The sequence below is a fragment of the Carcharhinus amblyrhynchos genome, unplaced genomic scaffold, assembly GCF_965287045.1.
Source record: "Carcharhinus amblyrhynchos unplaced genomic scaffold, sCarAmb.v2.hapA scaffold_43, whole genome shotgun sequence".
Taxonomy (NCBI): Eukaryota; Metazoa; Chordata; class Chondrichthyes; order Carcharhiniformes; family Carcharhinidae; genus Carcharhinus; species Carcharhinus amblyrhynchos.
The window spans coordinates 3,652,415-3,679,772 of NW_027649784.1; the positions used below are offsets into that span (position 1 = coordinate 3,652,415).

A 27,358-nucleotide genomic window follows, 5' to 3' on the forward strand; every position below is an offset into this window, starting at 1 on the left:
GTCCTTAATTACGCTGGCTGCTTTTCTGAGGCAGCGGGAAGTGTAGACAGAGTCAATGGATGGGAGGCTGGTTTGAGTGATGGATTGGGCTACATTCATGCTCTTTTGTCGTTCCTTGCGATCTTGGGCAGAGCAGGAGCCCATACCAAGCTGTGATACAACCAGAAAGAATGCTTTCTATGGTGCATCTGTAAAAGTTGGTGAGAGTCATAGCGGACATGGCAAATTTCCTTAGCCTTCTGAGAAAGTAGAGGTGTTGGTAGGGCTTTCTTAATGATAGTGTTGACATGGGGGACCAGGACTTCTGTATCTTTTTCCTGATGAAAGAAGGTGGAAGCCTGTATGTCTGGGGTATTGGGGGATCTTTGATTATGCGGAGATGGGGGGCAATGAGACTGTGTGTTGATGGCTGTGTGACTGTGAAGTGAGGGGTTTGGGGCACAGCGGAGGGAGAGGGGAGTGGATGGTGGTGGGGGGTCGCACTGAGGAGTCTCCAAGGAGCTTTGCACGCTGTTCGCCTCTCCCCTGACCCCCACCACTGGGATTATTGTGAGAACGATGTATGTAGACAGTTCTGAATGTTGCTGGGGTGGTGACTGGAGTGTTGGCTGGACGCAGGACTGTAATCCAACATGGCGACTGGACCAGAGTCGGTGCACAGATTGGGGGTTGCCTGAAGGCAAGGCTTAGAATGTTCCAGAATTAAAAATTAACCATCGTCCTGTGGACCAGCCACGCTTGGGGTATGGGCCCCAGGGACTGCTCGACTGCAGTTGATTTCGGAATTAGTCTCCAGGTGATTGCCGCAGGAAGTGCCAGGGGAGAAATTTCATTAGGGCGTTAATAAGTCCTGCTTAATTCTGATTCTTTTGCGACGAATAATAATTCACTGGGGACAAATGAGAAGAGGCAATGTAGACTGAATAGTACAGTTGTGATTTAGATCTGATTTATTACTTTTAAAGTTGTTTTTCTTGTTAAACTAGAAAGAGTGCAGAAAAGATTTACTAGGATGCTACCGGGACTTGATGGTTTGAGATATAAGGAGAGGCTGGATAGACTGGGACTTTTTTCTCTGGAGTGTAGGAGGTTTAGGGGTGACCTTACAGAGGTCGATGAAAGAACAAGGGGCACAGATCAGCTAGACAGTGGATATCTTTATTTTCGGAATGCTGCTCCTTCATCAGGTGAATGTCCTCTCTGCTCACCTGATGAAGGAGCAGTGCTCCGAAAGCTCGTGACTCCAAATAAACCTGTTGGACTTTGACCTGGTGCTATGAGACTTCTGACTGTGACACCCAGTCCAACACTGACATCTACACATCATCTTTTCCCAAAGGTAGGGGAGTCTAAAACTAGACGGCATAGGTTTAAGGTGAGAGGGGAGAGATACAGAAGTGTCCAGAGGGGCAATTTTTTCACGCAGAGGGTGGTGAGTGTCTGGAACAAGCTGCCAGAGGTAGTAGTTGAGGTGGGTACAATTTTACCTTTTAGAAAGCATTTAGACAATATCATGAGGAAGATGGGTAAAGAGGGATATGGACCAAACATGGGAAGAGAGAATGTCCGGGGTGCATGGGGTCCTTGATTATGCTGACTGCTTTGCCAAGGCAGCGGGATGGCACAATAGCACAGTGGGTTAGCACTGCTGCCTCACAGCGCCAGGGACCCGGGTTCAATCCCAGCAGCACGGTGACACGGTGGGTTAGCACTGCTGCCTCACAGCGCCAGGGACCCGGGTTCAATCCCAGCAGCACGGTGACACGGTGGGTTAGCACTGCTGCCTCACAGCGCCAGGGACCCGGGTTCAATCCCAGCGGCACGATGACACAGTGGGTTAGCGCTGCTGCCTCACAGCGCCAGGGACCCAGGTTCAATCCCAGTGGCACAGTGACACAGTGGGTTAGCGCTGCTGCCTCACAGCGTCAGGGACCCGGGTTCAATCCCAGTGGCACGGTGACAAAGTGGGTTAGCACTGCTGTCTCATGGTGCCAGGGACCCGGGTTCCATCCCAGCAGCATAGTGACACAGTGGGTTTGATTTCCAGCTTGGGTCACTGTCTGTGCAGACTCTGCACATTCTCTCAGTGTCTGCGTGGGTTTCCTGGTGCTCCGGTTTCCTCCCACAGTCTGAAAGACATGCTGGTTAGGATACATTGACCCGAACAGGCACCGGACTGTGGAGACTAGGGCAATTTCACAGGAACATCGTGGCAGTGTTAATGTTAGCCTTACTTGTGACGAATAAATAAGTCAATGGGTGGGAGGCTGGTTTGCCTGATGGACTGGGCTACGTTCATGAACCTTTGTAGTTTCTTGTGGTCTTGGTTGGAGCAGGATCCACACCAAGCTATGATACCAGAAAGGGTGATACAGATTGGAGCAACAGACTGTGGGCAGGGAGTATGGGATTGTGTACACAACTCCATGTAGCTGACAGGACTTGTCGAGACAGATGTTAAAAATGATGAGATAGGATCTTGAGCTTTATGGATGCAGAGAGCACAACTGGCAGCAGGTTGTGTTATTCCTTCATATGTCACCAGTTAGACTTCAACTGGGTCCAGTTCTGGTCTCCACACACTTTAGTAATAACAGCAAGGCCTGGGAGAGGGTGCGGAGAGAGATTTACTGGAATGAGATCTGGGATGAAGGAGTTCAGTACATGCGGAGAAAGGCTGGGATTGTTCTCGGAGCGGAGAAGGTTAAGGGGGAGATTTAATCGAGGTGTTCAGAATCACAAGGAAATTTGGATGGAGTAAATGAGAAAAAAGTATTTCCCAATGGTAGGAGGGTGGGTAACCAGAAGGAGCGCCGCACTGTCAGAGGGTCAGTGCTGAGGGAGCGCCGCACTGTCAGAGGGTCAGTGCTGAGGGAGCGCCGCACTGTCGGTAGACATGAAAGCCTCAATTTGCCTTCTCTCATTAATGATCCCACGCTACTGGTCAGATGGCGATCTGGTGAGTTCTTTCCTTGGTTAGTGTCTATCTGCGAGCCTGCAGCACTCACTCAGATTAACAGGCCGTTAACACGATGCTATTTGCGGGAGCTTGCTGTGCGTAAACTGGCTGCTGCCTTTCCTACATTGGAACAGTGTTGACACTTCCAGAATACACTGTCACTTCCACGGTCCTGGGGGAATAGCTTAGCTGCTGAAAGTTGCCGCAAATACATGTTCCCTTGTTTTAAACTGTTGAAATAACGAGCGAAATTTATTCAGCGATAGCTGACAGGTACAGTCAGCACCCTCGCAAAGCTGGGGAGAAGGTGAGGAGCACAGATATATTAACATGTCCTTCACCTCAGTGACTGCCCTGCAGAATATTATCCTGCCTTTTAAAGCTTCTCAAACTCTACCATGCTGTTTAACACTGTGCTGTGAGGGGGAGGTGATGGCCTTGTGGGATTATCACTGGACTGTTAATCCAGAAACTCAGCTAACGTGCTGGGGGGACTCGGATTCGAATCCCGCCACAGCAGATGGTGGAATTTGAATTCAGTAAAAAATATCTGGAATTAAGAATCTACTGATGACTCATTGTCGGAAAAACCCATCTGGTTCCCTTTCGGGAAGGAAATCTGCCGTCCTTACCCCTGTCTGGCCTACATGTGACTCCAGACCCACAGCAATGTGGTTGTCTCTCAACTGCCCTCCAGGGGCAATTAGCGATGGGCAATAAATGCTGGCCCAGTCGGCGACACCCGTGTCCGAGGGATGAATAATCATAAAAAAAACTTGTGCTGTACCCAGCATAGCCAGTCAACCCCTCTGGGTGAATAGAGGCGTCACACAGGGTCTGTTGGCACACCATCAATGTGGAAACACCTCTCCGAGCTGACATTATCTGAACTGAACCCTTGTGTACTGAGGATATGTGTGTGTGTGTGTGTGTGTGTGTGTGTGTGTGTGTGTGTGTGTGTGTGTGTGTGTGTGTGTGAGTGAGGGGGAGCGTGTGTGAGTATGGGTCTGTGTGTGTGTATCTGACTGTGGGTCAGAAATGTTGAGTGTGTTACTCTGGCGCCAGTGTTAACAGGAATGTCTATGGTCAGGGAGCATGCAGAAGGTCTAATTTAGCAGTAGTGGGTGGCTATTTGGCCCCTCAATCCTGCTAGCCCATCCCAAAGGAGTATGGCCAATCTATCCTCACACCCTTTGACTCGTACAATGCCCAAATTATTCCAAATTTCTCTCTTGAACATAGAACTGTACAGCACAGGAACAGGCCCTTCGGCCCACGATGCTGTGCTGAACCTGACACCATATTAAACCAAATCCTCCTTCCTTCCCTTGCTCCATGTCCCACTATTCCTTGCATATTCCTGTGCTTATCAAAAAGCCCTGAAACGCCCCTATCGTATCTGTCTCCATCATCACTGTGGCAGCACATTCCAGACACCTACCACTCTGAGGATGGTACAGTGGCACAGTGGTTAGCACTGCTGTCTCACAGCGCCAGGGACTCAGGTTCGATTCCCGGCTTGGGTCACTGTCTATGTGGAGTCCACGTTCTCCCCATGTCTGCGTGAGTTTCCTCCGGGTACTCCAATTTCCTCCCACACACCAAAGATGTGCAGGTTAGGTGGATTGGCTGTGCTAAATTGCTCCTTCGTGCCCAAAGATGTGTGGGTTAGAGGAATTGGCCATGCTAAATAGCCCCCAATTGTCTGAATTGTAGTGTAGTATGTCAGAATTCTCAAATGACACTAAGATGAGTGGCAGAGCAAAGTGTGCAGAGGACGCTGAAAGTCTGCAAAGGGATATAGATAGTCTAAGTGAGTGGGTGAGGGTCTGGCAGATGGAGTACAATGTTGGTAAATGTGAGGTCATCCATTTTGGTAGGAATAACAGCAAAATGGACTATTATTTAAATGGTAAAAAATTGCAGCATGCTGCTGTGCAGACGGACCTGGGTGTCCTTGTGCAGGAATCTCAAGGAGTTGGTTTGCAAGTGCAGCAGGTAATTAAGAAGCAAATTAAATTTTGTCCTTCATTGTTAGAGGGATGGAGTTTAAAAACAGCGAGGTTATGTTGCAGCTGTATAAGGTGGTGGTGAGGCCACACCTGGAGTACTGTGTACAGTTTTGGTCTCCTTACTTGAGAAAGGATATACTGGCACTGGAGGGGATGCAGAGGAGATTCACTAGGTTGATTCCAGAGTTGAGAGGATTGGCTTATGAGGAGAGATTGAGTAGACTGGGGCTATACTCATTGGAATTCGAAGAATGAGGGGAGATCTTATAGAAACATATAAGATCATGAAGGGAATAGATAAGATAGAAGCAGGGAAGTTGTTTCCTCTGCTGGGTGAAACTAGAACTCGGGGGCATGGCCTCAAAATAAGGGGAAACAGATTTAAGATTGAGCTGAGGAGGAACTTCTTCACACAAAGGGTTGTGAATCTGTGGGATTCCCTGCCCAGTGAAGCAGTTGAGGCGACCTCATTGAATGTTTTTAAGGCAAGGATAGATAGATTTTTGAACAGTAAAGGAATTAAGGGTTATGGTGATCAGGAGGTTCAGTGGACCTGAGTCCATGAAAAGATCAGCCATGATTTTATTGAATGGCGGAGCAGGCTGGAGGGGCCAGATGGCCTACTCCTGCTCCTAGTTCTTATGTCCAAAAATATGTGGGTTAGGTGGGTTGGCCATGCTAAATTGCTCCTTGGTGCCTAAAAATGTGTGGGTTAGGTGGATTGGCCATGCTAAATTCTCCTTCAGTGTGAGGGGGACGAGGGGGATAAATATGTGGGGTTACGGGATAGGGCATGGGTGGGACTGTTGTCAGAACAGCCTTGATGGGCCGAATGGCCTCCTTCTGCACTGTAGATTCTATGATTCTCTATAACAACAAAAAAACTTGCCCCTCACATTTCCTTTGAACTTTTCCCCTCACACTGTAAGTATTGGGCTAGAGAATTCCAACAATTATAAAGCATCAAAGTGAAGAAGTTCCTCCTGATCTCATTCCTTGAGGATGACCTATTATCCTGGGGGTATGACCCTGTGGTCTGGACTCTCCAGTCAGAGGCTAACAGCCCCGCCCTGTCAAAGTGCTTGGTCTGTCAGCCAAACATTGGGCAAGTGGGGGATGGGGGTTAACTTGATGCACTGATGACAACGCTCTGACCTGATAAACACCATGGGAACCGTGGAGCCTCTGGTAGGAATGGCCAACATCGAAACTGTTCCCCACAGTGATTTGGCCACAGTGTCACTCAGTGTAGCTCAGGATGAGAGGGGGGTCAGTGCTGAGGGAGTGCCGCACTGTCAGAGGGTCAGTGCTGAGGGAGTGCCGCACTGTCAGAGGGTCAGTGCTGAGGGAGTGCCACACTGTCAGAGGGTCAGCGCTGAGGGAGCGCCGCACTGTCAGAGGGTCAGTGCCGAGGGAGCGCCGCACTGTCAGAGGGTCAGTGCTGAGGGAGCGCCGCACTGTCAGAGGGTCAGTGCTGAGGGAGCGCCACACTGTCAGAGGGTCAGTGCTGAGGGAGCGCCGCACTGTCAGAATTGCTATTATATTAATTTGAAGAAGGAGGCTGTGTGTGTGTGCATGTGCGTGTTCATGTGTGTATGTGTCTCTCTCTCTCCCCTCTCCCAACAACAACACCTCCCCCGCCCCACGGAGCCAATATTTATAATTAATATGACTGCAGCAGAATACTGATCAATGTCTTATTGCTGTGTGTGGGGTCTTGCTGTTCGTACATTGGTTGCTGCCTTTCCTACATTACCCCAGTGACTGTGCTTCGTGTGTGGAAGTTCCTGTCTATACTCGTACTGTGTGGGGCTTAGGGGATAGGGTGGAGGGGAGGGCCTGGGTAAGATACTCTTTCAGAGAGTCAGTGCTATCTCGATGGGCTGAATGGCCTCCTTGGCAATTTCACACCAGCCTGACAAAAGGTTGAGCCTCCGTTGGTCCGGTACATCTGTCGGGGGATGAAAAATCAGCATGGGTCAGCAATGGATAGTGGGGGACTGAGGGAAGGGAGGGGAAATATGAGCAGAACTGGGATACCGTGAAAAGTATTGTTTCTTGTGCACTATACAGACAAAGCATACCGTCCATAGAGTACATAGATTTGATTTATTATTGTCACATGTACTGGCATACAGTGAAAAGTATTGTTTCTTGCGCACTATACAGACTAAGCATACCATTCATAGAGTACATAGCGGAGAAGGCAAAGAGAGAGTGCAGAATGTGGTGTTACAGTTATAGCTAGGGGTGCAGACAACACTCAACATACGGTACTTCCGTTCAAAAGTTTGACAGCAGCAGGGAAGAAGCTGTTCTTGAGTTGGTTGGTACATGACCTCAGACCCTTTTCCCGATGAAAGAAGTTTGAAGAGAGAATGTCCAGGGTGTTGGGGTCCTTAATTATGCTGGCTGCTTTTCCCGAGGCAGCGGGAAGTGTAGACAGAATCAGTGGATGGGAGGCTGGTTTGTGTGATGGATTGGGCTACATTCACTACCTTTTGTAGTTCCTTGCGGTCTTGGGCAGAGCAGGAGCCCATACCAAGCTGTGATACAACCAGAAAGAACGCTTTCTATGGTGCATCTGTATGGTGAGAGTCGTAGCTGACATGCCAAATTTCCTTAGTCTTCTGAGAAAGTAGAGGTGTTGGTAGGGCTTTCTTAACTATAGTGACGGTGTGGGGGGACCAGGACAGGTTGTTGGTGACCTGGACACCTAAAAACTTGAAGCTCTCGACCATTTCTACTTTGTCCCTGTTGATGTAGACAGGGGCATGTTCTCCACTTCGCTTTCTGAAGTCGATGACAATCTCCATTGTTGAAGAGAGATAGAGAGAGAGAAGGAGGGAAGGAAAAAGGGCTGGAGCAAGGGATTTGTGGAGAGAGGGAAGGAGCGAAGGAAGAGGGCGAGAGAGAGAGAGATGGAGGAAAGGAATTAGGTCTGCCGCAAAGAGTCTGGAGAGAGAGAACGAGAGAAGGAAGGAGTGAGGGAGAGAGAGATGGAGGAAAGGAAATAAGGCTTGTGCAAAGAGTTATGGAGAGAGGGATAGCGTGAAGGAGGGAGTGAGAGAAAGAGATGGAGGAGAGAAAATAGGGCTGGTGCAAAATGTCATGGAGAGAGGGAAAGAGAGAAGGAAGGAGTGAGGGAGTGGGAGAGAGAGATGGAAGGGAAAGAAGGAGAGAAGAAAGGAGGAAGGACTGACGGCAAGAAGGATGGAGGGAGAGAGTGTGAGAGAGATGGGAAAGGAGAGCTGGAGGGGGGAGAGAGGAAAGCAGAGAATAGGAGGGAGAAGACGAGAGAGAGAGGAAAGTGGGGGTGGGTGGGGTGGGAGGGATAGTGTAAGGAGCAGAGAGGGAGATGAAGGGTGAGGAAGAGGAGGGAGAGGGTCCGAGGGTTTGCAGAGCTGTGTCTCGGTGGAAGGAGAGGTGGAATGGGACAGAGAGAGAGATCCCCTCAGTCACTCTGTGTGGAGTGCTGCTTATTCCAGAACCTTATTTAAAAAAATCTGTGCAGAGGGATAAATGGGGGCTGAGGAGGGGGTGGGAGGCAGGAGCTATCGGTGCCTCTGAGAAGTGGTGGGAATCTGGTTTGGCCGGCGGGGCTGGGTGAAGTCACACTGAGTCGGGGGATCGTGGTCCGAGGAACTTGTAGCTTTCCTTCTTCGAGTAGACTGGGATTTCCTGCACTCTGTTGTGCCGTTCTGCGCTTGGGAAGGCGGACGGCGCTGAAAAGGTTAAGGATGGAGCTTGCTTTATCAGGACAGGGTGGGGGGGGGAGGGGAGGGGAAGAGAAGGGAATGCAATAGCAAAGCTTTTCAGCTACACAGAGAGGGAGAGGGAGAGAGGTGTATGTGCGTACATCCCATGTGGTCCCAGAGGCTGTTGCTGTAAGGCTTGTCAAAGGCTGGAGGTGGGGACAGGCAGTGGGGGGAAGGCATTGAGTAATTAGTCTCCTGGGATTCTCGCTGAGTGAAGGGAACACAGCAGCGAGAAGGGAAGGGGGGGACAGCTGAGTTGAGACTGACGCCAGTGGGGGCAAGGAATCAGCACCATTGTGCTTCTGGCTCAACTGTAGCGCAGTGTGGATCTTACCTTAGTGCCCTGACATCGGAGCAGGTCTGGGACACCCCCCACACCCCCGCCCCCCTCCTCCTCCTGCCTCTGGGCATCCTCCCCCCACCCACCACTCCCCCCCCCCCCGCCTTCCAACACCACCTCCTTCTCCTTCTCTTTGCCTACTCTCCTTATCCACCTGCCCCTCCGTGCTCCCCCCCCCACCCCCCAATGGGGAGGGGGGTGAAACTTTGAACCTCCCCTCCCTCTCCACCGTCCCCAGGGAGCGCAGCATCCCCTGAGCGGGAGCAATGTTTGTGTCGGTCTGGTATGCCAAGAAGATGGGCAGAAGGTTCATCAGCAATGTGCGGAAGGCGAAAAGGCAGCGACACTCTGTGCCGGTAAGATAATGCAGGAGGGATAAACTAACTCTTTCCCCCGTTCACCCTCTCTGTCTCCCCACACTCTGCTCCCTCCCTCTCTGTCCCGTGCACCTACCCTGGCTTAATAACCCTGTGTGTGTGTGTACGTGTGTGAGTGTATATATCTGTGTGTGTGTATTTACATTCATGTATGTGTGTGTCTGTATGTATATTTGTGTGAGCGTGTGTATGAATGCATATTTGTGTGTGTGCGCATGCAAGAGAATGACTGTGTGTGTGTGTGTGTGTGTGCGTGCATTGAGATTCCCTCAGGATTGTAGAAGTTTGTGTGTGGGGATATTTGTACAGACTGTGTCAAGAGTTTGTGTATATGAGTGTGTGCAGCTTTGTGCGTGGTGAAAATTTGTATGTCTGTGTCTGTGGGTTTGCGTTTGTGTTGCTTTGTGTGTGTGGCAAGGGTTTGTGAGTGTGTGTATGTGTGTGTGACTGCGCCTATATGTGTTGATGGAAGTTTGTATACACGCGTGTGTGTGTGTCTGCGTGTGTTGATGAAGGTTTGTGTACATCTATGTGTGCATGTGTGTGTTTGCATGTGTTGATGGAGGTTTGTGCGTGTGTGTGTGTGTATCTGCATATGTTGCTAGTGGTTTGGGTACACGTGTGTGTGTCTGCGTATGTTGCTAGTGGTTTGGGTACACGTGTGTGTGTGTGTGTGTGTGTCTCCACCTGTATGTATTGATAGAAGTTTGTGTACATTGCATCTGTGTGTGTGTGTGTGTGTGTCTGCGTGTGTTGATGGTCTGTGTACATGTGTGTGTGCATGTGTGTGTTTGCATACATCGATGAAGGTTTGTTTACATGTGCGTGTGTGTGGCTGGCGGTTTGGGTATGCGTGTCTGCATTTCACTAAATTGCCTTAGTCTGCAGCCTCATTGTGACATCCAGCCGTATCTCACCGCCGTGCCAGTGGCCTGATGTCACCCAGCCAGTCGACCCCGGTTACTGATGGTCCCACACTGTGCTGGTAAAGATCTCGCCTCCTCCTCCCAGACGCCCTCTGCCCTCCTTGTCCGGCAGACCTGTTGTGTTCCCTGTTAAATATCCGCCCAGCCCCTCTCTCTCAGCTGTCTGAAGGAGCGTGACCTTCCAGCTGCCTCCCTCGAGATGGCACTTCACGCTGCTGCCTCTCACCCTCGAGGCGTTAGCGTCCCTTCTGCAGTGACAGCACAAATTGTACGCAGTCCTTGTGACCGTTCACAGCTTCTTCTCACCCCACAGTTCAAGTAACTTTAACACGAAGCCCAAGTGATCTGTTTGAGATGTTCATTGCTGCTTCACACTGCCTAGGGACACCATGAGTGTGAAGCCAATTCCCGGGGCTCTTTCACGTCTTTATCTACCTTTGAAATCCAGGGACCTGGGTTCGATTCCTAGCTGGGGTCACTGTCTGTGTAGAATCTGCATGTTCCCTGTCTACGTGGGTTGCCTCCAAATGCTCCAGTTTCCTCCCGCAGTCCAAAATGTGCAGGTTAGATGGATTGGCCATTATAAATTGTCGCTTAGTGTCCAAAGACATGTTGGTTGGGTGGATTGGCCATGCTAAATTGTCCCTTAGTGTCCAAAGATGTGCAGACTAAGTGAATTGGCCATGCTAAGTTGCCCCTTAGTGTCCAAAGACATGTTGGTTTGGTGGATTGGCCATGCTAAATTGTCTCTTAGTGTCCAGAGATTTGCTAGTTAGGTGAATTAGCCATGTTAAATTCTCGCTCAGTGTAACTAAATAGGCACCAGAGTGTGGCGACTGGGGGATTTTCACAGTAACTTCATTGCAGTGTTAATGTAAGCCTACCTGTGACACTAATAAATAAACATTAAAACCTTTAATCATGGAATGAAAGCACTGTCACCGAGGCCAGTGTTTATCTCCTGGCCTCTGACTGACTGTGTGTAGGGTGTGGTCACCTCGCTCGGCCAGTTCAGAGGGCAGTTAAGTATCAACCGCATCGCTGTGTGGATCTGGAATTGCATGTGGGCCATAAGATGTAGGAACAGAAGTAGGCTATTCGGCCCATCGAGTCTGCTGCGCCATTCAATGAGATGCATGGCTGATCTGATGGACAATCCTCAACTCCACTTTTGCGCCACATCCCCATAACCCTCGATTCTCTTACTGATTAAAAATCTGTCTGTCTCAGCCTTGAACCCTTAATGGCCCAGCCTCTACATCCCCCTGAGGGAAAGAGTTCCACAGATCCATTCCCCTCTGGCAGAAGAAATTCTTCCCCGCCTCTGTCTTCAACAGGCGACCACCACACCCCCATCCCTTACCATGAGATGATTTCCTCTGTTCCAGACTCTCCCACAAGAGGAAACATCTCTCAGCGCCTACCCCTTCGAGCCCCCACCCTGAGAATCCTATTTGTCAGAATAAAGTCGCCCCTAGTTTTTTTAAAACTCCAACAAATGGAGTCCCAACCTACTCAACCTCTCCTCATAAGGTTTCAGGTGAGAGGTGAGGGGTGTTAAACTGTGATTCTCACCAAGAAGCTCCATTAGAAAACTGGTTGTATCACAGCTTGGTCTGGGCTCCTGCTCTGTTCAAGGCCGCAAGGAACTACAGAGGGTTGTGAATGTAGCCCAATTCATCACACAAACCAGCCTCCCATCCACTGACTCTGTCTACACTTCCCACTGCCTTGGGAAAAGCAGCCAGCATAATTAAGGACCCCACACACCCCGGACATTCTCTCTTCCACCTTCTTCCATCAAGAAAAAGGTACAAAAGTCTGAGGTCACGTATTAACCGACTCAAGAACAGAACCCTGCTGCCATCAGACTTTTGATGGACTTACCTTGCATTGAGTTAATCTTTCTCAACACCTATCTATGACTGTAACACTACATTCTGCACTCTCTTTTTTCCTTCTCTATGAATGGTATGCTCTGTCTGTACAGTGCACAAGAAACAATGCTTTTAACTGAATGTTAATACATGTGACAATAAAAATCAAATCAAGGGGGGCAATTTTTTCACACAGAGGATGGTGAGTGTCTGGAGCAAGCTGTCAGAGGTAGTAGTAGAGGCGGGTACAATTTTGTCTTTTAAAAGTGTTTAGATCATAACATGGCTAAGCTGGGTATAGAGGGTTATGGGCCAAATGTGGGCAATTGGGACTAGCTTAGGGGGTTAAAAAAAGGGCAGCATGGACAAGTTGGGCTGAAGGCCCTGTTTCCATGCTGTAAACTTCTGTGACTGTAAGAAAATCCTTCCCTACCTGCATTGGAGAAAGTGCAGAGGAGATTTACCAGGATGCTGCCTGGTTTGGAGGGTAGGTCTTATGGGGAAAAGTTGAGGGAGCTGGGGCTTTTCTCTTTAGAGCGGAGGAGGATGAGAGGCGACTTCATAGAGGTTTATAAGATGATGAGGGGGATAGATAGAGTGGACGTGCAGACACTGTTTCCTCAGGTGGATGTAGCTGTTACTAAGGGGCATAACTATAAGGTTCATGGTGGGAGATATAGGAGGGATGTCCGAGGTACGTTCTTTACTCAGAGAGTGGTTGGGGTGTGGAATACACTGCCTGCTGTGATAGTGGAGTTGGACACTTTCGGAATTTCCAAGTGGTTGTTGGATAGGCACATAGAGCACACCAGAATGATAGGGAGTGGGATAGACTGATCTTGGGTTTAGACGTAGCTCGGCACAACATTGAGAGCCAAAGGGGCCCTACTATGCTGTACTGTTCTATGTTCTATATACCTGGGATCAACCCTAGTGAATTGTCTCTGGACTACCTCCAATGCCAGTTTATCTTTACTTAGATAAGGGGATCAAACTGTTCACAGTGTTCCAGCTGGACAGGTAAGGATGACAGACTTCCTCCTTCCTAAAGGCACATTTGTGAACTGACGTTTTCCAGGTGGTTTCACGAGTTCTAGATTTTTTTAAACTCCATGTTTTCTTTGATCAATTGAATTTAAACTCCCTGGGTGCCACATGAGGGGGTGGTTGGGACATTATGTTACAGTTGTATAAGTTGTCTGTGAGGCAGCACTTGGAGTATTGTGTACAATTCTGGTCACCCTATTATAGAAAGGATATTATTAAACTAGAAAGAGTGCAGAAAAGATTGACTTGGATGCTACCAGGACTTGATGGATTGGGTTATAAGCAGAGGCTTAATAGACTGGGACTTTTTTCCCTGGAGCGTAGGAGGCTGAGGGATGATCTTATAGAGGTCTATGAAATAATGAGGGGCACAGATCAACTAGATAGTCAATATCTTTTCCCAAAGGTAGGGGAGTCTAAAACTAGAGGGCATAGGTTTAAGGTGAGAGGGGAAAGATACAGAAGTGTCCAGAGAGGCAATTTTTTCACCCAGAGGATGGTGATTGTCTGGAACAAGCTGCCAGAGGTAGTAGTAGAGGCGGGTACCATTTTATCTTTTAAAAAGCATTTAGATAGTTACATGGGTACAATGGGTGTAGAGGGATATGGGCCAAAAGTGGGCAATTGGGATTAGTTTAGGGATTTTTAAAAAAAGGGCGGCGTGGAAAAGTTGGGCTGAAGGGCCTGTTTCCATGCTGTAAACCTCTATGATTCCATGAGTTTACCTGTAGACATAGCGATCTGCACTTGTCGATGTTACATTTTATGAGGAGGGGACCTTTCAACTTGATTTAATTTGATTTTAATTATTATTGTCACATGTACTGGGAGACAGTGAAAAGTATTGTTTCTTGCGCGCCATACAGACAAAGCATACCGTTCATAGAGTACATAAGTTTGATTTATTATTGTCACGTACTGGGATACAGTGAAAAGTATTGTGTCTTGCGCTATAGAGACAAAGCATACCATTCATAGAGAAGGGAAGGAGAGAGTGCAGAATGTAGTGTCACGTCGTAGCTAGGGTGTAGAGAAAGATCAACTTAATGCGAGGTAAGTCCATTCAAAAGTCTGATGGCAGCAGGGAAGAAGTTGTTCTTGAATCGGTTCGTACGTGACCTCAGGCTTTTGTATCTCTTTCCCAACGGAAGGAGATGGAAGAAAGAATGTCCGGGGTGCGTGGGGTTCCTTAATTATGCTGGCTGCTTTGCCGAGACGATGGGAGGTGTAGACAGAGTCAGTGGATGGGAGGCTGGTTTGTGTGATGGATTGGGCTACATTCACAACATTTTGTAGTTCCTTGTGGGTTTGGGCAGAGCAGGAGCCCATACCAAGCTGCGATACAACCAGAAAGAATGCTTTCTATGGGGCATGTGTAAAAGTTGGTGAGAGTCGTAGCTGACATGCCAAATTTCCTTAGTCTTCTGAGAAAGTAGACGCATTGGTAGGGCTTTCTTAACTATAGTGTCGGCATGGGGGGACCAGGAGAGGTTATTGGTGATCTGGACACCTAAAAACTTGAAGCTATCGACCATTTCTGCTCCATCCCCGTTGATGTAAACAGGAGCATGTTCTCCTTTACGCTTCCTGAAGTGGAGCCTTCAAACACCAGTTCCCTCTGGTTTTAAGCTGCAGTGATGTGAAACAGGACGGCCTTACTGCAGTCACTGAGGAAAGCTCTTTCATTTCCTGCGCACTTTTCTTTTCAATCCACTTCAACCATCGAGCGCTTCACCCAGCGGAATTAGCCCTTTAATATCTCCACGTGGCTTTGGGAGTAGAGATTGCGAAGGCAGAATGATTCACTGATTTGATTTCTTCCCATGAGCTCCCAGGTGGAAATGCGGATCTGAAAGTGTTGAGCGAGGGGAGGCTGGGCCTCGGTAAAGGGTGAACTGTTCCCAGCTTTGGCACATTTAGAATAGAATGTTGGGGAGAATGGCCATGCTAAATTGCCCCTTAGTGTCCAAAGATGTGCAGGTTAGGGGGATTGGCCATGCTAAATTGCCCCTTAGTGTCCAAAGATGTGCAGGTTAGGGTGGATTGGCCGAGCTAAATTGCCCCTTAGTGTCCAGAGATGTGCAGGTTAGGAGGATTGGCCATGCTAAATTGCCCCTTTGAGTCCAAAGATGTGTCGGCTGATCATCCAACTCAATAGCCTAATCCTGCTTTCTCGCCATAACCATTGATCCCATTCACCCCCAAGTGCTATATCCAGCTGCCTCTTGAATACATTCAATGTTTTAGCATCAACTACTTCCTGTGGGAATGAATTCCATAGGCTCACCACTCTTTGGGTGAAGAAATGTCTCCTCACCTCTGTCCTAAATGGCCTACCCCGAATCCTCAGACTATGACCCCCTGGTTCTGGACTCCCCCACCACTGGGAACACCCTCCCCGCATTGGCAATTTTAGCATGGCCAATGCACCTAACCCACACATCTTCGGACTGTGAGAAGAGACCCGGAGGAAACCCACGTAGACATGGGGAGAACGTGCAAGCTCCACACAGACAGTGACCCGAGGCCAGGAATTGAACCCTAGCGCTGTGAGGCAGCAGCACTAACCCAATGTGCCACCTTGCTGCGTGTTGTTCTGCTGGGTGTCCTCCGTATTGTTCCGATTATATCTTCAGAGGGCGTTGGAGCTCGCTGATGGGTTGATGCCGGGTGTTAATGCTAACGTCACAAGTTCTTGGTAATGCTGATCTTTTTGAATCCAATCCCACCCTTGAGCGCAGAGTCTCAGCTTTCAGGCAATGTGAACAGAATTATACAACTCGATAGGGAATGCAGAGATGGGGGGACCAGAGAGAGCTTTGCACCAAAATTTGGGGAAGACAATGGTAAAAGAATCAAAGATTCATAATTCCCTATTTTTTGTAATCCAGTGCCAAAGAAGTTTGCTGCTCACTAGAGCATTGCATCCACTTCGAGGCTCTGCACTTCAGGAAGGATGTTGAGGCCCCAGGAAAGGTTGCGGGGAGAGATTGACAGTAACGGGACCCAGGGCGGCATAGTGGCAGTGGTTAGCACTGCTGCCTCACAGTGCCAGGGACTTGCATTCAATCCCAGCGGCACGGTGACACAGTGGGTTAGCGCTGCTGCCTCACAGGGACCCGGGTTCAATCCCAGCGGCACGGTGACACAGTGGGTTAGCGCTGCTGCCTCACAGTGCCAGGGACTTGCATTCAATCCCAGCGGCACGGTGACACAGTGGGTTAGCGCTGCTGCCTCACAGGCCAGGGACCCGGGTTCAATCCCAGCGGCACGGTGACACAGTGGGTTAGCGCTGCTGTCTCACAGCGCCAGGGACCCCGGGTTCAATCCCAGTGGCACGGTGACACAGTGGGTTAGCACTGCTGCCTCACAGCGACAGGGACCCGGGTTCCATTCCTGGCTTCAGGTGACTGTCTGTGCGGAACATTAAAATCCTGGCTCCGTCTGCGCGGAGTGGCTCAGTTTCAAGGCCGAGCAGGGGGTTCTAGCCTCAGGTGGCCAGGGGCCCAGGTCAGTACTTACCCCTTGAATCAACAACATCACAGCAAGAAAGGCAGTTTATCACATTGCTGGTTGTGTATTTGTGTGTGTGTGTGTGTACTTGTCTGTATGCATGTGCCTGTCAGTGTGAGTATGTCTGTTAATGTGTGTGCTTGTCTGTGTACATGTGTGCGCAGGTGTGTGTGTGTGTGTCTTCGAGTGTGTGTGTGTTGGTGTACGTGTGTGTCTGTCTGTGTGATCATATGTATGTGTGTGCTTGTGCATGCATGTGTGTTTGTCAGTGTCTACGTGTGTCAGACTGTGTGTAATTCTGTGTGTCTGTGTGTGTGTCTCTGTGTGTGTGTGTGTCTGTGTTAGAGTCTGTGTGTGTGTGTTTGTATGTGTGTGTCTGTGTGTGTATTCCTTCTGTCTGCAAACTGACTTGTGAATTTCTTAGCCGGCGACATTTCACCGTTTGGCTGGAGCGAGATTTGAGATGTCTCGTGGTGTTTGTGCGAATACCAGGTGGTGAGCACATGTTGCTTTCGTGTGCCTCTGTGCGAGGGGCAGAATGGCCAGCGCTCTGTGGGCGGGGGGTTGGTGAGGGGGTGAATGAGACCGGATGGGGGTGGTAAGGGAGCCAGTAGGCGGGTGCTGGATGGGCTGGAGCGGGCGGAGGGTGAAAGGTGGAGAGCAGCGGTCAGATGGAGGTGGCAGAGCGAGAGGGTTATGTCACAAGCTCCGGTTATTAATGTTCGGCCTAAATAGGTCATAGAAGATCCTGTTGCAACCTTTGTTATGATGAGTTTTAGATTGTGGTGATTAACTATTAATGATGCACATGGGCTGGGAGACAGGAAGAAGTAAAATCAGGACATTGTGCAATCATCGTGAGGAAAATATCACTTTCGCATTGTTGGCTCTGGAACCATAGATGCATCATCAACTCTATTAATGTCTATTTTATTCATTGAAGCAGCTGTCAAAAGCATTTTTAGACCACTGCACAAACACATTTAGCTGCTAAGTGTTTCCTAACTGTTTTGCTCAGATGACAATTGCCCGTTCTCCTCCCCAGCTTCTGCCAGGTCCCAGTGAGCATCGCTCACTCGTCACTGAGTCACTTCTCCTGGGTTTGAGTGCCAGGGCTGAGGTGGTATCAGCACAATAGACAGACTGACAGCCCTGTTAGTACTGAGGGGGTGCCGCACTGTCAGAGGGTCAGTGCTGAGGGAGTGCCGCACTGTCTATGTCCCCCTCATGACTGACCCTCCAACTAAGAGGAACAGCTGCCCCCTAGCCACTCTGTTCATGCCCCTCATAATCTTGAACACCTCGATCAGGTCGCCCCTCAGTCTTCTCTGCTCCAGAGAAAACAACCCAAGCCGATCCAACCTCTCTCCATAACTTCTTTTTCTCATCCCCATTCTCCTGCCCTTTCCCCATAACCCCTGATCCCGTCATTAATCAAGAACCTATCTATCTCTGTCTTAAAGACACTCAATGACCTGGCCCTCCACAGCCTTCTGCAGCAAAGAGTTCCACACATTCCCCACTCTCTGGCTGAAGAAATTCCACATCATCTCTGTTCTATCCCTCAGCCTACATTCAAAAAGCGAGTGCCTTGGACATGATCACATTGCCTGTGTGTGGGATCTTGCTGTGCAGGAATGGGTCCCTGTGTTTCCTGCATCATTGGCTTCACAAAGTTCTCCGTTGGCTTTTGCGCTTTGCGTTGTGAGGTAGCTTTAGAATGGCAGGCTTGAAAATCGCCAGTGAGGAGGTTTTCTTCAGCCGCTTTGTCCTCAATTCTACATTCCAGTAACTTCTACACACTTCTAGAATTAGTGTTACATATCCTGGTGCAATGATTTAAAACATTGTCAGTAAACTGTTCAGATCAAGAATCCTGGGCAGTGGGAATGAATGGGAAGGGGTTTGGGATTGGGATTGTGTACAGTGGGAGTGAATGAGAAGGGGTTTGGGATTGGGATTGTGTACAGTGGGGGGGAAGGGGATTGGGATTGTGTACAGTGGGAGTGAACAGGAAGGTGTTCGGGATTGGGATTGTGTACAGTGGGAGTGAACAGGAAGGGGTTTGGGTCAATTGGGATTGTGCACAGTGGGAGTGAATGGGAAGGGGGATAGGAGAGAGTGAGGGGAAATGGGGGGGAGAGAGCAGGAAGAAGAGGGTGAAAGCACGGGGAGAAAAGGGAAATGAGTGTGGGGAGAAGGGAAGAGAGAAAGGAGGGAGAGTCAGGGGAAGAGTGGGGAAATGGAGAGTGAAGGGGGAGAGGAGGGGAGCAACGAAGGAGGGGGAGAGATGGGGGAGAGAGTGGGAGTGAGGTGGAGGGTGTAGGGAGAGGGGAGGAATGGGGGAAGGGGGAGCGAGGGGAGTAGAGAGTTTGTGGATAGGGTGGGTAATATAATGCGGGGGGGGGGGGGGGGGGGGGAGGGGAAGGGTGTGCCGGGGAGGGGAGAGAGAGAGCGCAGGGAAAAGTGGAGAGAGAGAGCGCGGGGAGAAGTGGGGGGAGAGAGAGAGGAGAGAGAGTGGGGGGAGAGAGAGGAGAGAGAGTGGGGGGAGAGGGAGGAGAGAGTGAGTGTGCGGGGAGAGGGAGGAGAGAGTGAGTGTGCGGGGAGAGGGAGGAGAGAGTGAGTGTGCGGGGAGAGGGAGGAGAGAGTGAGTGTGCGGGGAGAGGGAGGAGAGAGTGAGTGTGCGGGGAGAGGGAGGAGAGAGTGAGTGTGCGGGGAGAGGGAGGAGAGAGTGAGTGTGCGGGGAGAGGGAGGAGAGAGTGAGTGTGCGGGGAGAGGGAGGAGAGAGTGAGTGTGCGGGGAGAGGGAGGAGAGAGTGAGTGTGCGGGGAGAGGGAGGAGAGAGTGAGTGTGCGGGGAGAGGGAGGAGAGAGTGAGTGTGCGGGGAGAGGGAGGAGAGAGTGAGTGTGCGGGGAGAGGGAGGAGAGAGTGAGTGTGCGGGGAGAGGGAGGAGAGAGTGAGTGTGCGGGGAGAGGGAGGAGAGAGTGAGTGTGCGGGGAGAGGGAGGAGAGAGTGAGTGTGCGGGGAGAGGGAGGAGAGAGTGAGTGTGCGGGGAGAGGGAGGAGAGAGAGAGAGTGCGGGGAGAAGCGGGGAGAGAGAGAGAGAGTGCGGGGAGAGAGAGAGAGTGCGGGGAGAAGCGGGGAGAGAGAGAGAGTGCGGGGAGAAGCGGGGAGAGAGAGAGAGTGTTCTTTGAGGATGAGGTGAGGGATTGTCACTCATTGGGAGTGAGTTAATGAATTTTCAGAGTTTGTGATCTGGAGGAGGGAACCGAGTGTATGGTGTCGAAATTTGCTGATGACACCAAGATTGGTGGAACGGCAAATTGCGCGGAGGGTGTGGAGAGTCTGCAGAAGGATCTAGATAGGCTGGGCGAATGGGCCAGGAACTGGCAAATGGAATTTAATGTTGGCAAGTGCGAGGTGGTCCACTTTGGTAGGAATAATGGTAGGAAGGATTACTACTTACGTGGAGAAAAACTGCAGCAGGCGACGGTGCAGAGGGACCTTGGGGTCCTTGTGCATGAGTCGCAAAAACCCAGCTTGCAGGTGCAGCAGGTGGTCAGGAAGGCGAATGGGATGCTGGCCTTCATAGCGAGGGGGATTGAATATAAAAGTAGGGAGGTCTTGCTGCAGCTGTATAGGGCATTGGTGAGGCCGCAGCTGGAGTACTGTGTGCAGTTTTGGGCGCCGTACTTACGCAAGGATATTTTGGCCTTGGAGGGAGTGCAGAGGAGGTTTACTAGGCTGATGCCAGAGTTGAGGGGGTTGAGCTATGAGGAGAGGCTGAATAAACTAGGCTTGTACTCGTGAGAGTTTAGAAGAATGAGGGGAGATCTCATTGAGACGTATAAGATGATGAATGGGATGGATAGGATAGAGGTGGAGAGGCTCTTCCCGCTCAGAAAGGACAGTAGGACTAGGGGGCACAGCCTCAAGATAAAGGGTGTGCGGTTTAGAACGGAGCTGAGGAGGAACTTCTTCACTCAAAGGGTGGTGAATCTCTGGAATTCTCTGCCCGTTGACGTGGTGGAGGCTACCTCGCTAAACATTTTTAAGACGCGGGTTGATGGGTTTTTGATAAGAGAGGGGATTAAGGGTTATGGGGAGAGGGCGGGAATGTGGAACTGAGCCACGACAGATCAGCCATGATCTTATTGAATGGTGGGGCAGGCTTGAAGGGCTAGATGGCCTACTCCTGCTTCTATTTCTTATGTTCTTATGTTTTTCTGGGAAGGGGATGGTTTCGAATGCAGCAGGTCGGGAAGTGTCAGCGCTGGGTAATATATTGAAACCTGTTGCCCACAGACCCTCATTAACACGGGAGATATCAGGAGAATGTGAGCAAACACCTTTGGTGAGAGAGACAGCACAACCTCTTGTTCTATGCATGTTTTACAATTCCAGTGATGGTGAAACGCAAGGTGTCTGAACACAGCAGAAATAATCACTCATTTTGGCACAGATCCCTCTGGTTTTCCAGACAATGCCAGGCAGGGCTGAAAGATTTCTATCCTGCTGTTCTTAATCAACGTTCTCATCAGCAACTCCTCTACCCCAAATACAGTACCCTAAAGCACTGACCCTTTGACAGTCGGGCACTCTCTCAGCACTGACCGTCTGACAGCGCGGCGCTGACCCTCTGACAGCGCGGCGCTCCCTCGGCGCTGACCCTCTGACAGCGCGGCGCTCCCTCGGCGCTGACCCTCTGACAGCGCGGCGCTCCCTCGGCGCTGACCCTCTGACAGCGCGGCGCTCCCTCGGCGCTGACCCTCTGACAGCGCGGCGCTCCCTCGGCGCTGACCCTCTGACAGCGCGGCGCTGAATTTTGCCAGTTGATGTCTGCGCTGAATGTTAAACAGAAGAATCCACTTGATTCCCTCCCCTGGCGATTTCCTCTCTGAACCTGTGGACAGAAGGAACCTATTTCCTCTAGCTGGGGGCCGGGATATAGAAATTTTAAATGGGAGTCAGGGTGTTTAGGGCATGTCAGGTCGGCATTCCTCACAAGCCATTGGAAATCTGGGATGCAGAGAGGGGAATCCAGTTAAAAATTTCAAATATGTTGGATCGATGTTTGTTGGGATTGGTGGGGTGGGGCCATGTTACAGATTACTGAGTTGAGGTGGGAAGGATGGAGTTAGGTTTCAGATTAACTGTGATCTAACTGAGTGCTAGAACAGGCTGAAGGGACCGAATGGCCTCCTCCTCTTGCTGTTTAATTCTAGTGGAACGGCTACATCTTTCCAGTGACCCTGCTTTCTGTTTAATTCACTCATTGTGAAGCAGCTATTAAATAACGATTGTTACTGTCAGTAACGTACAAGGCCACCTCGAATACCCTTTTCTTCATTGTTGCTTCAAGTTCTTTTACCAGCACATCGCGGTATGTCTCAGAAAATACAGAATCAGATACTTACCACAGATCACAGTGCAGACTCACCAACCCTGATTTCACATTCCATCAGGAGATGTCCACAGTCACTGGATAAACCACCCCGAACCCCTCGATTTGATTCAGTCTGTAACTCACTCCTCCACACTGATGAATGTCAGACATTCAGACTGGGGAAGAGGGAGGGGATCATGGGTGAAATAATGCCACTAAATCTCCAAACTGACTTGAGCACTCTGAGTAGTGAGGAAGCAGGTTGTAAAGTGATTTGGGAAAAAGTAGGACTGTAGATGTCGAGGGAGTAAAGGTTTTGAGGAGTGAGTTGATTTGATTTGATTCTTGTTATATGTATTAGTACACAGTGAAAAGTATTGTTTCTTGTGCGCTATTCAGACAAAGCATACTATTCATAGAGTACATAGATTTGATTTATTATTGTCACATGTACTGGGATACAGTGAAAAGTATTGTTTCTTGCACGCTATACAGACAAATCATACCATTCATAGAGAAGGAAAGGAGCGGGTGCAGAATGTAGTGTTACAGTCTAGCTAGGGTGTAGAGAAAGATTAACTTAATGCAAAGTAGGTCCATTTAAAAGTCTGACAGCAGCAGGGAAGAAGCTGTTCTTGAGTCAGTTGGTACATGACCTCAGACTTTTGTATCTTCTCCCCGATGGAAGAAGGTGGAAGAGAGAATGTCTGGGGTGCGTGGGGTTCTTGATTATGCCGGCTGCTTTTCCCAAGGCAGCGGGAAGTGTAGACAGAGTCAATGGATGGGAGGCTGGTTTGTGTGCTGGATTGGTCTACATTCATGACCTTTTGTAGTTCCTTGCGATCTTGGGCAGAGCAGGAGCCCATACCAAGCTGTGGTACAACCAGAAAGAATGCTTTCCATGGTGCATCTGTAAAAGTTGATGAGAGTCATAGCTGACATGCCAAATTTCCTTTGTCTTCTGAAAAGTAGAGGCATTCCTTAACGATAGTGTTGGTGTGGGGAGGGACCAGGACAGGTTGTTGGTGATCTCGACACCTAAAAAACCTGAAGCTCTCGACCATTTCTACTTTGTCTTTGACGTAAACATGAAGATTCTGCAAGGGTTTTGCAGAATAGGTGTAGTGGTGAAAATGTCTCCACTGGCAAGGGAGGCCAGGACCAGGTGAGAACGGGGCAGAGGGATACGCTGTGATGGGGTGAGATAGAGAAGGGGAGGAGGGGAAGGAGAGGCACGTGTGACACAGGAACACCAGCACGGAGCTGGTGGTCCAAATGACCTTTCTCTGTGTTGTTGACAAAATGGCTGCCATTGCTCAGGGACCAAATTGCGTTCTTTGCCTTGGCTACCTCGCTGAGGGAAGAAGAAGGATCATTATTTAGTTGAAATGGTAATTATCACCACAGATTCAAAAGTCTTAATCCCGTTATCCATCCTGTCAAACAATCCCTCTTCCCCCGTGGCACTTTTAGTGGTTTCCGTGTAGTAACCATGGAGACGGTTGCCTTAGAGACCCGCTCTTTAAAGAATACAGAATTTACAGTCTGTGTCGGAGGAGTTGAATCAATTTTTTTTAATGTTATGCTAATGTTTTGACTGGCCCATCAACATTGGAAATTAGCTCCCAGGGACCCTTCCAAATGACGCTTCATTCAGAAATTAGTGTTTAAGAACAGGATTCAGATTCCCAGTTTCTTCTCCTTGTTTTCACGATGCGGAGCTCCAGTTTCCTCTCCTTTTCTCGAAGCAGTGATTGCTGTTGGGGTGAAGCCTCCTCGACATTTGCAAGCCCCCCAGCTCCCCCCACCCAGGGAGTCAGATCCCACCCCCCCGCCACCCCCCGCCTCCATTGAGTATACAAAGACTTCTCCCATCCTCCCCATCCTGTAATCTCTCTCTCTCATCTTTCATCCCTTCATTCTCACTTCTCCCCGTCTTTCTGGCTCCATTGCTGTCATCCCCTCTCTCTCCCTCCCTCCTCCTCTCTCATTCATTCTATTTCAAGTTCTCAATCTGCTCTCTGTCTCTCTCGCTTTCTGTCTGTCTCTCTCTCTTTCTGTCTGTCTCTCTCTCTTTCTGTCTGTCTCTCCCTCTTTCTGTCTGTCTCTCCCTCTTTCTGTCTGTCTCTCCCTCTTTCTGTCTGTCTCTCCCTCTTTCTGTCTGTCTCTCCCTCTTTCTGTCTGTCTCTCTCTCTGTCTCTCTCTCTCTCTCTCTCTGTCTCTCTCTGTCTCTCTCTCTGTCTCTCTCTCTGTCTCTCTCTCTGTCTCTCTCTCTGTCTCTCTCTCTGTCTCTCTCTCTGTCTCTCTCTCTGTCTCTCTCTCTGTCTCTCTCTCTCACTCTCTTTCTCTCTCTCTGTCCCTCTCTTTCCCTCTCTCTCTCTCTCTCTCTCCCTCCCTCTCTCCCCCGCTCTCTCTCTCTCTCTCTCATTGTCTCCAGTTCTGACATCCTTGCTTCCGCTCCTTCTCTGTTACCCAATACTATCTTTTACTTTTCTCTCTATCTTACAGATGAACATGCGAATTAGGGGTGGGGGTTAGGCCATTCGGTGCTTTGAGTTCCCTCCATCTGACTGTGACCTCAGCCCCACTTTTATGTCCACCCCAACTCCGCTGCCACCTCCCCCCCTCCCCCCACCCACCCACACGCGCACACACACACACACACACACACACACAGCATTGACTTTCTTATCAATCAGGAATCTCTCAAATTCAGCCTATAAAATATTCAATGACCCAGCCTCTTCTGGGGAAGACAGTTCTTCAGAATCACCCCCCACCCCCCGCCCAACCTCTGAGAGCAAATATTTCTCCTCATCTCCGTGTTAAATGGGAAATGAGTGATCAAGGAGGCGAATGGTATGCTGGCCTTTGTAGCGAGGGGGATAGAATATAAAAGCAGGGAGGTCTTGCTGCAACTCTACAGGGTACTGGTGAGGCCGCAGCTGGAGCACTGTGTGCAGTTCTGGCTGCCACACTTGCGCAAGGATATTTTGGCCTTGGAGGGAGTGCAGAGAAGGTTCACTAGGCTGATAGCGGAGATGAGGAGGTTGGCCTATGAAGATAGACAAAATAGACTGGGTCTGTACTCGTTGGAGTTTAGAAGGCTGAGGGGGGGATCTTATAGAGACGTATAAGATAACGAAGGGGATGGATACGGTAGAGGTAGAGAGATTCTTCCTGTTTTTAAGACGCGGGTTGATGGGTTTTTGATAAGAGAGGGGATTAAAGGTTATGGGGAGAGGGCAGGAATGTGGAACTGAGCCACGACAGATCAGCCATGATCTTACTGAATGGTGGGGCAGGCTCGAAGGGCTAGATGGCCTACTCCTGCTCCTATTTCTTATGTTCTTATGTTTAGAAAGGATAGCAGAACTAGAGGGCACAGCCTGAAGATAAGGGGGGGGTGCAGTTTTAGATCGGAGTTGAGGAGGAACTTCTTCACTCAAAGGGTGGTGAATCTCTGGAATTCTCTGCCCATTGAAGTGGTGGAGGCTACCTCGCTAAATATATTTAAGTCACGGGTAGATAGGCTTTTGACAGACAAGGGAATTAAGGGTTATGGGGAGAGAGCAGGAAAGTGGAACTGATCCGCTTCAGATCAGCCATGATCTTATTGAATGGTGGGGCAGGCTCGAAGGGCTAGATGGCCTACTCCTGCTCCTACTTCTTATGTTCTTATCTGTTATTTTAAACTGTGTTCGCTAGTTTTAATCCCTCCCGCACAGGGACAATAGCATTTCAACATCTAACCTGTCAAGTCCTCTCAGGGTCTTGTAGAAGGTTTTTTTTGATATCACGAGCTTTTGGAGTGTTGCTCCTTCATCAGGTCAGTGAAGAGGTGGGTTCACAATTGCACAATAAAGAATACTGCTTATAGAGGCCAAGACACAATTGCACGATAATGATTGGAATGCGAGTCTTTACAGGTAATCAAGTCTTTATGGGTACAGACAATGTGAGTGGAGAGGTTAATCACAGGTTAAAGAGGTGTGTATTGTCCTAAGCCAGGACGGTTTATAGGATTTTGCAAGCCATATCCTCATCCCCTACCACTAAGTCCCCCTTCTAAATAGTTAGTGTGACATGAACCCAAGATCCCAGTTGAGGCTGTCCTCATGCTCACTATTTGGCCTGGGTTCGCAAACTCTTACCAGTTGTCCTGGCTTGGGACAATTCACACCCCTTTAACCTGTGATTAACCCTCTCTCCCTTCGCACTGTCTCTGTACTCATAAAGACTTGATTACCTGTAGAGATTCGCATTCCAACCATTATCTTCTAATTGTGTCTCTGTCTATATATGCCCTGTTTGTGAAACCTACCTCTCCACTCTCCTGATGAAGGAACAGCACTCTGAAAGCTCATGATTTGAAATATACCTATTGGACTTTAACCCGGTGTTGTGAGACTTCTTACTGTGCCCACCCCAGTCCAACGTCTCCAGATCTTGTAGAGGAAAGGCAGTGGTGCAGTCGCCAGTCTAGTGATACAGAGACCCAGAGATTTTGTGATTGGAAGCCTGTGAACATTGGACCCTTAGAGGATGAGAAGGGGGACTTAGTGGTAGGGGATGAGGATATGGCTGAGGTCTTGAATAACTTTTTTTGTTTCGGTCTTCACGGAGGAAGACGTGAATAATTTGCCGGGTGTTAGAGATGGAAAGGTGGTAGGACTGGAGGGTCTCAATGACATTACTGTTACTAGAGAGGCGGTGCTCGACAGACTGGAGGGGCTGATTGTGGACAAGTCCCCAGGACCGGATGGAATGCATCCGAGGGTTCTGAAAGAAATGGCGGAGGTGATAGTGGATGCCTTGGTGGTTATTTTCCAGACGTCGCTGCATTCCGGGGAAGTGCCGGAAGATTGGAAAACGGCTAATGTTACGCCGTTGTTTAAGAAGGGTGCCAGGCAAAAGGCAGGGAATTATAGGCCGGTTAGTTTAACGTCTGTTGTAGGTAAAATGTTAGAATCCGTCATCAAGGAGGAAATAGCGAGGCATCTTGAAGGGAATTGCTTGATAGAGCAGACGCAGCATGGTTTCGTTAAAGGGAAGTCGTGTCTGACAAATTTACTGGAGTTCTATGAGGATGTGTCTAGGGCGGTGGATAGAGGAGAGCCGGTGGATGTGGTCTTTCTTGATTTTCAGAAGGCGTTTGACAAGGT

At 49.5% G+C, this 27,358-nt stretch overlaps 1 protein-coding gene across 8 annotated transcripts in view; it reads left to right on the plus strand.

The window, feature by feature from the left end:
• LOC145337139 (disks large homolog 4) overlaps window positions 1-27,358 on the plus strand; it is a 263,027-nt gene that overhangs the window by 181,832 nt on the left and 53,837 nt on the right. The window contains exon 1 of one of the 8 annotated variants that reach the window (XM_080181924.1): window positions 9,321-9,425. The exons of the other annotated variants lie outside the window; for them this stretch is intronic. Within the exon in view, the coding sequence (XP_080038050.1) occupies window positions 9,336-9,425 (90 nt within the window). The 5' untranslated portion in view covers window positions 9,321-9,335. Of the gene's footprint in view, window positions 1-9,320; window positions 9,426-27,358 lie in introns of those variants that run through there. 8 annotated transcript variants of the gene reach the window in all.